The sequence below is a fragment of the Geotrypetes seraphini genome, chromosome 16 (assembly GCF_902459505.1).
Source record: "Geotrypetes seraphini chromosome 16, aGeoSer1.1, whole genome shotgun sequence".
Taxonomy (NCBI): domain Eukaryota; kingdom Metazoa; phylum Chordata; class Amphibia; order Gymnophiona; family Dermophiidae; genus Geotrypetes; species Geotrypetes seraphini.
The window spans coordinates 36,151,057-36,164,702 of NC_047099.1; the positions used below are offsets into that span (position 1 = coordinate 36,151,057).

General features: G+C 42.3%; 2 protein-coding genes across 6 annotated transcripts in view; one reads left to right on the forward strand and one right to left on the reverse strand.

Annotated features, from left to right (window-relative positions):
• Positions 1 to 3,895, forward strand: part of LOC117350010 (unconventional myosin-Ie-like) — a 52,778-nt gene extending 48,883 nt beyond the window's left edge. For all 5 annotated transcript variants that reach the window (XM_033923874.1, XM_033923873.1, XM_033923876.1 and 2 more), the window contains 4 exons: positions 254 to 328; positions 2,419 to 2,611; positions 3,120 to 3,295; positions 3,542 to 3,895. In XM_033923874.1, coding sequence (XP_033779765.1) covers positions 254 to 328; positions 2,419 to 2,611; positions 3,120 to 3,295; positions 3,542 to 3,618 — 521 coding nt within the window. In that variant the 3' untranslated portion in view covers positions 3,619 to 3,895. The remainder of the gene's footprint in view (positions 1 to 253; positions 329 to 2,418; positions 2,612 to 3,119; positions 3,296 to 3,541) is intronic.
• A 1,348-nt stretch (positions 3,896 to 5,243) lies between these two features.
• The window catches only part of ZNF687 (zinc finger protein 687), a 35,527-nt gene continuing 27,124 nt past the window's right edge, over positions 5,244 to 13,646 (reverse strand). Inside the window, exons 5-9 of the mRNA XM_033924643.1 lie at positions 12,817 to 12,979; positions 10,613 to 10,909; positions 10,394 to 10,506; positions 9,878 to 10,022; positions 5,244 to 6,470 (exon numbers count right to left, since the gene is read on the reverse strand). Coding sequence (XP_033780534.1) covers positions 6,006 to 6,470; positions 9,878 to 10,022; positions 10,394 to 10,506; positions 10,613 to 10,909; positions 12,817 to 12,979 — 1,183 coding nt within the window. The 3' untranslated portion in view covers positions 5,244 to 6,005. The remainder of the gene's footprint in view (positions 6,471 to 9,877; positions 10,023 to 10,393; positions 10,507 to 10,612; positions 10,910 to 12,816; positions 12,980 to 13,646) is intronic.

Here is a 13,646-nt window from a genome sequence, read left to right on the forward strand (position 1 = left end):
CAAAAGAAGCAGAACACTGCAGTAGAGGGAAAGCTTCTGGGTCATCAAAGGCAGCACATGTAAACTGTTGGTGACCCAAAGATTGTAAGGGGCAGCATGGGGAAGGAAGGTGGGGTGCTGGACTGACAGATGCCAGTTTGAAAAACATTGCTCTAGCCATTTCTCACTTTGTCCATTCTGAACAAAGAATAACTTTTACACTTCCAAAACACTAATACAAAGAAGAAACTCAGTACAGCCCCTCTCATTTCAGGACCCACTCGGAAGGACATGAGAAAGAGCCACTGTATGGACAGCAGACCCCAGGAGAGGGGCCATCCCATGGCAGGTCAGTGGCAAATGTATCTGGGCTGCGGAGAGTAATTTGGGGAGGGCAGCTTGTTTTTATTATTCTTTTTGACCTCTGGGGGTGGGAGGCTAGGATTGTCCTAACTCCAATTCCCAAATCTCATGGCAGAACCGACTCATTGTAGGCCAACAGCCAACAAACTAGCAAAATTCCCGGAATATAAGTAGTTAGTGGAATTTTTGGACAATTTTGTGTTCCCTTCAACATGGTTTTAAGAGTCTGCGTAACACAGAAACACTTCTTTCTTTGGTTACTAAAGCTTGGAATATTAGTGGTAATGGAAGTCAGGCTGTTTGATATGGTCGACCACAAACTTAATGAATAAACTACGTGAATTTAGAATGGGACTTTTTTTTCTTTTTAGAATGTTCCAAAAGTTTTTGGTCAAACAACCTTAACACTATATCAAAAAGAGGCATATGCCCTCATTTTTGGCCCCCCAGGGCTTTGCTTCGAGTTCCCTCTTTTGCTCTTTAAATCTGTGGTTTTGGACAAGGGAGGGTATCTGTATTCTTATGCAGACAACATCTTTATAGCTACTGCTATTACTTTCTTGCAGTGGAAAGTTTTGGCTCTGTCAATAAGATAAACTGGGCCAGCCTAAATCTTGCAGAAGCTAATATTCTGCAACAGGTCTGGGAAATCATTCATTAGCTGTTTCTCCAGGTAACTTGTTTATCAGATATTGATTACGTGTGTGTTGGGGTTTATTTTGGACTCGCCCTTTGAATTTTAAATGAACAATTGAAGGCAATTTGTCCCTATCTTTGTGGAAGCCGGTTTGTTCAGTTAAGAACTATCCAGTCAGCTTGTCAACTCTTCACACACTGGGATTACCGATCCTCTTCTGAAGGAACCCACTGCTAGTTTGATCATGTTGCCTTTTGCTGATTGATCTTAACTGGCTCCCTTTTCAAGCACAGTTGCTCTTAGAATGGCCTTTTTTTTTTTTTTTGTTTCGTTAAGACTTTAGAGGGCATGGCTTCTGAAAATTTCTTTCACTTGAGGGTGGTCCCTTGAGCCAGGGATTCTTCCAGGTCAAGAGATGGTCACCTATTGAGTGTCCTGTCATTCAAGGCCACTGCTTTACATGACACTGGGCATTTCTGCCCTGCATTTACCCCAAGAGTTCTGTGCGGTTTACAAACATTGCTAGAAAGATTACATTAATACCTATCTACATACAGACTAATCCTTAGATCTTAATAGCAAATGTATCAAAAAGGTATAATACGTCTTCAAATTTGTAGCTTAGCTGTAAACAATATAGGAAAATCTTACATCCAATGGAAGGGAATTCCACCAAAAAATGGCTTGAGAGGAAAATCGGCCTGCAAAGGCAAGAAATACCATGATCATCTGCTTTCATTTCAAGCAGCTTTTCATGACAAAGACTTTTGTTCACTGTTACTGACTCTTATGTCACTTGTGTCACTCTTATGAACACTTTGTTGGAAACAACTGAAGTCTTATCTTTTCCCTAAGTCCTTGTCTATAGCCCTTTTTTGTAGATTAAATAATTTTTGTAAACCACATTGAACTTATGGTTATGGGGTATAGAAATACGATGTGATGTTATCTTATATTTAGTGTTTCGAATGCGAGTAATGCAGGATTAATATGATCTCTAGGCGACATTACAATTTCTATTTGGTAAATCTGCAAGATTGAGCATACAGTGGGGAACTAAACCCTGTAAGATTAAGTTAAAAAGCACATCTTGAACATAACATGTGCTCTGACAGGAAAGTGACAAAAAACAGAAGCGGTGGTGTTATATTTAGAAGCATTTCAGATCCGGCATGATCTTCTATTGTCAATAAAGAAATTGTCCTCTCATTCTTTTTGTAAATGTTTAAAGACTTGTTTCAAAAGCTGACTAAATGCTAATGTTATCTCACACTGCTCTACACTCTCGTTAGAGAATAAAGCAGTCTGAAAGTGTTGAATTAGAATTCAACTGGCTACCCCTCGAGCCTAGCTCTGCTCGCAGGCTACTGGAGTTTAGGAGTTGGCACAGTTGATTTTGTTTGTAGGATCCTAAGGCTTTCACTTTGCCTTCTAATTAGGTGCACCGAGAAATGCCAGGCCAGCAAAGTCTGGCTCCAGGCCTTCATTTGGTCAAAGGCTGTCTCTCGCCCTGCGGCAGAGCAGCATGGAACAGCCTACCTTACCCAGGCAGGGGGCCAGCCCCAGGGCCCAAGACCCCTCTGCCCATGCCAACATGGACTTCATGAATGTGCCAGACCAAGGGGTTGCAGGGTGAGTCCAAAGACAGGCTCTATCATTTTATGTTTTTTTTCATTAAACATGATTGACTTATCAGCTGCTACTTAACCATTTCTTGTATTGGGTTATGGATGTTCATTCTATGTCAATTAGGTAAGATGTAAAACCAGGACTGGCCCATGCAGTGATATGGATATTACTTTTTCTATTGTGATGGACGGTTATTTGCTTGTTTCTTAGTATGGCAGACTCTGTACTTTCCTGTTTCAAAAATAAAGAATGACAAAGACAGGTTCTAGGCAGTGACTATGATGAGGACTTGTGCTGCCTGGTGGCATTCTAGATGGGCCATTTCATCTGGTGCATCAGGATGGTATTTTATGTCGGGAGGGGGGGAGGAATACGTGAAGATTTTGTTTGCACGTTCATGAGCAATGTCTTACTGGAATATCTGCTGCTTGTTAGTTCTTGGCAGGGTCACAGAGGGCTTGTGATAAATCTGGCTGTAGTTACGGATCATACAATCTGGTTCCACTTGCAGGTTACACAGACGTCTCTCCAAGGAGGCCAAGCCAGTCCCTGGAGGAGGGCGAGCCAAGCCAGCCCCCAAACCGCAGCCTCGCTCCCCTCAGTGTCGGGCTCTCTATGCATATGATGCCCAGGACACAGATGAGCTAAGTTTTAATGCCAATGACATCATTGAAATTCTACGTGAAGGTGAGCTTGGTTCACATAGTAACGGAGGTACAGCATGCATACTGTGAAACCTTCTGAAAAGGTGTGTGGTTTACAGTACAAATTTTCCCTGTAACCCTGTCCCATCCCTGCAAGCTCTGCATTAGCCTTTAAAATCGTACATATTCAAGGCTTGGGTGATTAAGGTAGAGCTTGCAGGGATAGTGAACTCCTCCTGTTATTCTCTAGGGGGGTAACTCAAACAGTCCTTTGTATCCTCTGTTGCAGATACTAGTGGCTGGTGGCATGGTCGCATCCGAGGAAGAAGTGGCTTGTTTCCTGGGAATTACGTGGAAAGAATATAAGCTGTAACCAGCACCAGGCCTCAAGTGCTACTAGCCAAACCCGAGTGAGTGTGTGGTTCTCCCACTGCATCAAAGCCTTCTGATTCACAAACAGTTAAGATAATTTTCTTTGACACAATCTGAAAATAGGGATGCAAAAGCATCCCAGAGCCACAAGACACACTAATCCAGTACTTGGCATCCTTTATGTAAAAATGTGACTAGTTTATATAAGTCCTTGTTTTGGACTGCTTCTATGTAAAAGGGTCAAAGAAAATAAACCAGTTCTTTAAGCTCCTGTTTTAAGCTTTCTTTAATATACTTTTAAGCTGTAGCCATCCACCCTGAGCTTCTGGAAAATGCTGACACTATATGAGAGGTGGTATAAAGGGTTTCCTGAGGTGTGTACTATGTAAAATCTACTTCATGGCTGAGTATGCCAACAGCATTAGGAGGGGCCTCAAGGCTTATGCATTGCCATAGTGTAGGTATCCCAAAAATCTGATTGGCTTGGTGGAACCTGACCGTGGCAAGGGCTCAGAAGCTTAGGGAATTTTTTTATATTTTTTTTGCAGTCTTCAGAATGTGCCTACCACCAGCTGAGTCACTGAATCGGCATCTTCATCAGACTTGCTTTTTATATTCTGTGTGCAAATTGTGTTACTTGTTAAACAACTTAATATAGCTTTAGATAGCTTAAAAATGCTCAAGAAAGTATTCAAAACATTTTTGGGTTACTTAGCTTCCACAATGCTACCTGTCAGCTCGACATGTTTTGCCCGAAGGCTTTCTCAAGAACAAGTCCCCCCCTTCAAGATGCTGTGGAGACTTTTTCTGTTGGGGAAACTTGTTCTTGAGAAAGCCTTCGGGCAAAACATGTCGAGCTGACAGGTAGCATTGTGGAAGCTAAGTAACCCAAAAATGTTTGGCTACTTTCTTGGATCATGTAAATAAACACTAGGTATATCATATAGTTTTTAACAGGGGTCTCAAAGTCCCTCCTTGAGGGCCGCAATCCAGTCGGGTTTTCAGGATTTCCCCAATGAATATGCATGAGATCTATGTGCATTCACTGCTTTCAATGCAGATTCATTGGGGAAATCCTGAAAACCCGACTGGATTGCGGCCCTCAAGGAGGGACTTTGAGATCCCTGGTTTTTAACAAGGGTACCAAAGTTCACAAAATAAATGATCAGGAAAATAGTGCAACTTAGCCACGATTTTCATGTAACCCTTGGCGTAACTTTATAGGACTCTCAGCGACACCACTTAGAACTCCATAAAATCTCATTGCTCTAAGTTTTTACGTGTCAGCTCGTCATCGGGTCCTTATTACAAAATCTCAAACAACTATTTAATCTTTTGTTTAACTTTCTAATTTTATTTTTATGTTTTAAGCATATACTTAGCTTGAATCATGTGGTCTCTGGCTAGGGTAGATTTTGTAATAAGGACCCGATGACGAGCTGACTCCTAAAACTTAGAGCAATGAGATTTTATGGAGTTCTAAGTGGTGCCGCTGAGAGTCCTATAAAGTTACGCCAAGGGTTACATGAAAATCGTGGCTAAGTTGCACTATTTTCCTGATCATTTATTGAATCCTTCCTTGAGCATTTTTAAGTTATATTAAGTTGTTTGAAAGAAAAGATAACAAGTAACACAATTTGCACAGAATATAAAAGCAAGTCTGATGAAGATGCCGGGCTGGTGATAGGCACATTCTGAAGACTTTGCAAAAATATAAAAAAAACTTAACTAGAACTTATCATGGCTGCTGTTTTTCAGTACATGGTTCACAATTTAAGAGACATGCATAGCGGAGCAGCCCCCCAAAATCCATCCCCATCTGCAAGCCTCTTAGGGAGGAAATATTGAAAGAAGAAAGGCACAGAAGTTAAAATGTTTTACTCTTTTAATAAAGTTTTGTTCCTTCAGTCCAAAAGACAGTTTAGTAATTTACTAGAACGAGTTAGTATTTTCTCTCTTTTTACAAAGAGATCTCACAGAAAAATACAGAATGTAAGGATTCGCTCCTTCCTAATGATCAGGAACCAGAAGTCAGACATTACATCCAATACATCCAAACCCAGTAGATCAGTTTCAGACCTGCTGCTTTACTTCTGTACAACAGGAGAGGACTGAGCCAGGGCATGTTCTCATCTTCAGTGAAAGTTAAATATACAGCCCCCCAGTTTCATTCATGTGCAGAACAGGTTGTGAGACCCTTCTTGCTACCTTGAAGCTCCAGGCAAATAGGTGTTTCTAAAACTAGGTGATCATACTTAGTGGCATCAAGCAGCTGAGAAAGCACACATGCATCTCAGGCCTACCTGGCTCTTACAGAGTCTTGGGTTTTCACAGCTCGTATACTGGTGGAGCTTGAAACTACCTCTCCCTAGCAGCTGACCTCAGTTGTCCAGGCCCACACTTTGTCTCTGTTTAATAAAGGCCATCCCGTGGGTTCGGAAATGGGTTTTTAGGTTCAGCTGATTATCAAAGGCCTTGCCACAAACCTTACAAGAGAGCTTACCCTCAGGGGGCTCCTCATCATGCAGCGTCCTGGGCTCCGTTTCCTCCTCCTCTCCAGTCCCTTTCATTTTGTGGGTGATGAAGCGGTGGCGGCTGAGTGAGCCGGGGGAGGTGAAACAGAGGCCACACTTGCGGCACTGGTGGGAGCTCTCGTCAGTGCGGTGTTGAGGGATGTGCTCTTGGAAGTCCGCCCAGCTGCCACTGATGTAGCCACACTTCCAACATCGGAACGGTGCCTTTGTGTTGTCACCCTTGGGTGTTTTGGATGGTGGGGTGGTGCTATCCGGCTCCTCGCTGCATGACTCGGCTTCTTCACCTGACAGCTTCCGCTTCTTCTGGGGCACCTGAGGGCAAAACATTAACATTCAATCAAGGAAAAATTATGTCTTACCTGATAATTTTCTTTCCTTTAGTCTCAACAACTCAGTCTAGAAGTTATGGCCAATGAAGATTAAAAGCCAACAAGCTTTAGGTATAGGAGCAGCAGACTCCACCAGCTCAAGGCTTTATAACATCAGAGCACCCTTGCTGCCTACCTCTCATTCATAGTTCTTCATTTATAGTGCTATTCCACAACAGGATAAGCAAGAGGATGTTTCTAACAAATACTTGCAAAGATGTTAGCAAATAGATATGATGAAAAATGTTTTCCTTATCTTTCAATGGCTGGGTTTTTTACTATGTCTGCTGCTTTCAATACTCCAGCTCCTCAACATGCTGGACTTGTTCCCCAGTGATATGCGATAGTTCAAGAAAAAAGTTTTTTTAAACCCTACCAAAAAATAAATTTAAATCCATACAATAGTCCACAAGTTCTTCGATGTTCAAGAAGTTTATTTCACAATCTTCCCCAACACTGTACGTGTTTTTTAAACATCAGAGAAGCTCCACATCAAACAGGCATTGCATCCAGAACCGCCAACATAATGCGTCTTAAAGCAGTTGGTTCGTCAGTGGGTTCTGGATGCAACGCCTGTTTGATGTGGAGCTTCTCTGATGTTGCTCCTATTAGTCGCTTCTTCAGGAGGAAGAGTAACACGTACAGTTTTTTCATCATATCTATTTGCTAACATCTTTGCAAGTATTTGTTAGAAACACGCTCTTGCTTATCCTGTTGTGGAATAGCACTACAAATGAAGAACTATGAATGAGAGGTGCTCTGATGTCATAAAGTCTGAGCTGGTGGAGTCTGCTTGTTAGCTTTTCACTAAGCACATTTACTTAATGAAATATTTTTATTTTTTGATAAATCAATTCTCTATATTAAGACGTCTAGTATGCATCTGTGAAGCGTGAATTGTTTGGAGATTATACTCCCATTATTTTGACTGAAAGCAATGAACATTAACCCACAATTTCTGGGCTGATCAATGGAACGATGAGAAATAATGAAAGATTAGGTTCTTACCTAGATAATCTTCTTTCAGTTAATCTACTACGGATTCTGTGCTTTTGGTGATTTATCCCTTTCCCATGAACTGGCAGCTTGCAGCACCTCCCCTATAGAGGCAGAGCACGAGCACACACTTCAGTGTAGTCCCAAAGCAATTGAGCTCCCCTGGAACAAAAGACAAAGAGGAGGGGGGACAGGAAAACTCCCCACAAAAAAACAAGCAATTCTGGTCTGCTCTGTAATTTAAAAAACAAGAATTAGAAGAAATCATCATTATAATTGAAACATAGCCATAGAGAACTGGCACTAACATTAAGGGAACAACTACAAATTAATATACTTTCAATGTATTTTCCACTACAAATATATAAATTTCATTGAAACAAAGCTAATATACTATATCATCCACCCCCTATCTTTTCCTGTAACTCTCTAAACTCGTTTATCGCTTTCTTATACTATAGGTGGATAAGTAGCCTCAGAATTAGTGATCGCATTATTATGTATTTGGATAGCAGCACACTTCACTATTTCAATCCTAGGCTACCTTCTCCCCACTCATGTTATACCATTCTAACTTTTCTGAAACCTATATAATTTTTTATTTTTAACTTTTTCTTTCCTTTTACTATTTTTTTTAAATTCCTCAATAACTATTTTTAAAAACTTATTTATCTCTTTTTAGGAGGGCTGATTTCATAACTCTTTATAATAAATAAGTTTCATGATCATTCTCAAACTCAATCTTTTAAAGAAGCTGATGATGTAAATCTTATGATAAACATTTGCTTATCAAAGTTTCCACAGTGTTAGATGATATAGTATCTAACCCTACATCTATTTTAAGTCTTCCATATTCACACGACTTGGAAAACAATGAATCTTCTTCAATTTTACTTAGCTTAGTGGCTCTTTCACTTTTTTCTATTCGTTTGTAGCCAAGTCGCTTCAATACACCCATGTATGAGTTTACCATAAGATTTACTTTTTAAAAATTGCAAAAACATGGAAATAGGGGTTTTGGAGGTGGGAGACCTGAACTCTAACCCCAAGAACCCTCAAATTGTGATTTTCCATTAGTGCCTGCCTGCAGCTTTAAGGAGGAAAGGACTTTTCTTCTTTAGATACTTCCTGGAACTCCTTCAGACCACGGAATCTTCGGGCTGCAAGTCATATGGACCAGTCTCCACCCACCTACCCCACCCCCAGGGACCTCGGAACACAACGGGAGGCGGGTAAACATGCAGCCGGTGCCCTGATACCCTCAGGGTTCCCACAACCTGTGCTCAAACCACTGAGAGAAGGCGAGCTGGCTCCCAGTGGAATGGACCCCAAGCCCAGAAGAAAATACAGCAAGCTGACCCACCTGAAGGTCCACCTGAAGACGTGCCCTGCTTAGAGCTGGCAGAGAATCGGGGCACCAAAGCTTCAGAAAAAAAAAACAAACTGGAAACAAAAAAACTAAGCAGAGCAGATTAGAACCCCTCTGTACAGTTCGCTTGCAGAGAAAATAGTGGTGTGTGCGCCAGGGCTCTGCCTCTATAGGAAGGTGCTCAAAGCTGTAAATATGCGGATAAATCACCACATGTACAGAATCCAGAGAATCCTTACATTATCACATTTCTAGTAGGCTCCAGTACACAGAAAAGAAGAAACAGCCGTTACCTGCCCATGACAATGGACTGCAGAGAAATGTATATTGGTACTAGATCTCAATGAGTGTCACATTAGGTTAAAAACTTGTATTAAGAACATAAGTATTGCCTCTGCTGGGCCAGACCAGGGGTCCATCGCGCCCAGCAGCCTGCTCCCGCGGTGGCCCTCCAGGTCCTTGACCTGTAAGTTCCCTCCACCTGAATTGTTTATGCCCTAATCCTGAAGTACCCTGTATAGTACCCTCTATCTATACCCTGTAATCCCTTTCTCCTTCAAGAAGTCATCCAAGCCCTTTTTGAAACCCATTATTGTACTCTGTCCTATCACCTCTCCTGGAAGCGCATTCCAGGTGTCCATTGAAAAAACATGCCAAGGATAACTTTGCAAATGATAACCTGGAAAATCTAATTGTTTGCACTAGATCCCTAGTTTGATTCAAATTAGGATACACAACCTTATATCATAAACTTGTTCTGTAATTATATCTGTAAGCCGTTCGGAGCAACGAGATATAAAATGAATTAAACCAATCATCTCTTAAACTCGTTCCTGCAATCACATTAACTGCATACAGATTCTTTGCTATATCGAAAGCAAGTCCTGCCCAAGACGGGAATGCTAGGATAATCTCAATTTCATGTACATAACACAGAGATTTCCAGTTCTATATTTCACACATTCTGCTGTAGCTTGGAGCTGTACCTGTGAGCTTGCTGTCCCTCCGTTCCTGGTAACGAGGACCTCCTCGCTCTTTGCTTGGTCGGGGCCCTTAATCCCATGCCGGACCTGAATGTGCTTCTCTAGGATTAAGCGACTGCTGAAGGTGCGTTTACCCTCCGTGCAATACCTAAAACATGGATGAGGAGTGAGAGATCACAAAGACCAGGAATAAACAGGAAAGATTTAGGAGATGGGGGAATAAGCTACGTGCACACATTATATACATTACACAGATTTCAACAGAGGGTGTGATAGCATAGTGCCTTTCTCCTGCTAGGCTGATGACTGGAGACCATGTTCCCCCCCTCCCCTTCCCACTCCTAATTCTGCAACAGTGGATGTGCTTTCCAAAGCCATGTCACCCAGAGCTCTGCCACCTACAGCCCCCAACGATCTTGTGGATATTTCTATAGGCATGACCTAACACGGTGTCTATCTGTGAGGGAGAGACGCCTATTGCCTTGTATGACAATACACCCCATCCTCTCGAGTCCGTACTTGCAGGGGTAGACACGCTTAATGCCTTCGTGGTTCACACGCACGTGTCTTCGTAGGCTAGGAGCAGAGCAAAAGGAGCGTTCACAGAGACGACACGGGAACTTCTTCACCGACTGCAAAACACACAAGGTTGAAATATTTTTAGAATAAAGCAATCAGCCAGCATGACCCCTGCACAAATACCTTCCCACCCCTACCAGCATGGAATCTCCTCCTCACCTTGCCATGTGTTCTCTTCATGTGTATGACATATTCATCACGCTCAGGAAACCAGGAGTGGCAGATACCACACTTCCAGCAGCTGCTTCTCAGCTTCTTGCCTCCCACCTTCCGCTGGGCCGCACTCTTCCCCTTCTTTGGAGGCTCTGGGGAACTAGGAGGGTCCTCTGAGGAGGAGGATGAAGCCTCATCTTCAGAAGCCTTTGAGACGGGGTTTTCAGCGAGTTCCTCCTTAGCTGGTAAGACATCAGGCTGCTTAGGGGCCTCCTCCTTTTCCTGGGCTAGGTTGTGGGTGGTCTGTAAGAGACATGTGTTCACATACCTTGAACTAGAGGACAGAGACACAACCCTCTCAGACCTGCAGACACGATGAAATTGTCTTACCCGATATTTCCTTTCCTTTAGTTGGCCCTACTATTCTGAACAAGTGGGGTGTTACCCCCTCCTGCCAGCAGACGGAGGTAGAGAAAAACTCTTTTCTTGTGAACTCACCAGTATAACCTGCTGGTGCTCAGTATACATCTACCAAAACACACCCCATCAACCACCTTAGCTGCAATGATCATAAAGTGAGCATAGCACCACATCCATGGCACTCACTAACCTGCATATGCAAGAATTTCAATGATTATCTTTACAGCTTTAAAAACCCAAAATGTAGATAGATAGATACCAAAGAGCAAAGCACCCGGGCCTTAGTCTTCCAAAGGCAGGTATCAAAATGGTACAGCCAACGAAGGAAAGAAAATGATCAAGAGAGACATAAATTTCACCTTCTTTGTCATGTGGATGTACCCAAGGAGAACTACTGAGTGGGGGGGAGAAAAATATGCTGTGCAGGGCAGGAGCAATGTTTGCGATCTCAAGCCTCGTCTCCTTCCTGATTGGCTGCCGTCAATTCTTGCAACGGCAGTCAATCAGGAAGGGCGAGGCTTGAGATCGCAAACATCGATCCTGCCCTGCACAGCGTGTTTGGAGGAGGTAGGCGCGGCCATCCAGGAGGTATTTACCGGCGAGGGAGGTATTTAAGCGAGGGGGGGGGGAATGATGTATAGGCCGCCCCATTTAAGAAAGCCACGCCCACTAGACTAGTTTGCAAAATCGATGCATAGGCCGCTTATTTCTTCCCCTCCTCTCCTCTTGTACCAGTCAATCTGTGCTTTTTTTTTGTTCTCTTTGTGACTATATTTTATATCGAAATGTACCCTTTTTAAATTTAAATTGTACATCGTTTAGTAAACTTGAAACTAGAACAGTATCTGGCAACAGGCATGGCCAGTGCAGCAAGAGGTATGCTTTTTTTTTTGTATTAATCTCAGTTAACTTTAACCCTTGTACAAAGGAATAAAGCTAAACCAGGCACAGCCAATTTGCAGAACTTAGGAAAAAAAAAACACCCAATCAGGGTGTACAGGAGATTAGGACCTGCACCTCTGGCAGGTCCACACCAAAGCTTCATCCAGTTGATGCTAAGAAGCGTGACTGGTCCAGTCAGAACTGGGCACTTGAGCGCTGCCATTAGGCTCACCCTCACCCAGCAGAGATAGTCTGGACCCCCTACCAAAGTAACAAAGTAGATAACGACCCGAATGGTCCATCCAGTCTGCCCAACCTGATTCAATCTAAAAAAATGATTTTTTTTCTTCTTTGCCATTTCTGGGCAAGAATCCAAAGCTCTGCCCGGTATTGTGCTTAGGTTCCAACTACTGAAGTCTCCGTCAAAGCTCATTCCAGCCTATCTACACCAACTCAGCCATTGAAGCCCTCCCCATCCCATCCTCAACAAAACAGCCATCTGTAATAGGCAGAAAAAAATACTGGCATTTTCTACTGAGCATCAGCAGGTTTTACCATTGAGTTCACTAGAAAAGATCTTTATTTTCTGTCATTTTGTCAAGGTTGAGGAAGGAGGGAGTATGATTATTTTGAACATTACCATTTTCATGTTTTTTCTTATGCCTTTCGCTTTTATGTACTTTAAATTCAATAAAAATCTATTGATACACACACACAAAAAAAGAGATCAGTTTTCTCTACCGCCATCTGTTGGTAGGAGGGCGTAACACCCACTTGTTCAGAACAATACAGCCAGATAAGGAAGTGGACTTTTAAGAGGCTTTTAAGAATTGCAGCTGAGCTTCCAGAAATACATCTTCAGCCTCCTGGATTGAAAAACCTTAAGACAACTCCCCCCACCTCTTTACCTTCAAATGCTCCAGCATGGTGCGCTTCTGAGCAAAGAGCAGAGGGCAATCGGGGCACTTGAAGACGCTAACCCGCTGGCTGATCAGGTGCTGGTCAAAGTGCGAAGACAGCAGAGGCTTGTGGGTAAAGACGGTGTCACACATCGCGCACTTATAGATCATTCTGAAATAGACAAAGAAGAGGTCGTCGCAATCAGTTCACAAACCTTCCAGATGCAGTCTAACCCACAACGGTTTTTCTTTAAAACTATTGAAATAATGCCCATTCAGCTTCCTTTTAAAGATTATTTAAAAATAAAAACAAACAGGTCCCAAATTAATTCACTGTTAGAAAATCATGTTGCCCTATCCTACGATACTATTTTATTTGGAACGTCTATGAGATTCAAGAGTCAAATTTCAGCAAATAACAATAAACTTTTGTTAATACTGACGGGGGTTGCCATTCAACATATTACTGGAAATTAGAAGGATTATACTCAACTTAATTATACCTTTTGGTGGAATTCAGTCTGTCATATTTATAAAATGGAGAGAGTGCTTGCTATACAGCAAGGAAATTATAATAGTTTCAAAAAGATTTGGGGGCCATTGATTGCATATTCTAATGATTAGACACCTTGGACACCTTTTTATTACATAGGACTATATTTAATGTGGGGATGTCAAGTGATTTGTACGACTTATCTGATTGAATTTTGTACACTTGTTGCAAGAGTTAAAACTGAATAAAGAATTAAAAAACAAACAAACAGGGAAAATCTGTTGCTTTTGGAGGTTTGGGGTTAGGAGGGGGCACGGAGAGGCAGTTTCCTCCCACCTACTCCTTT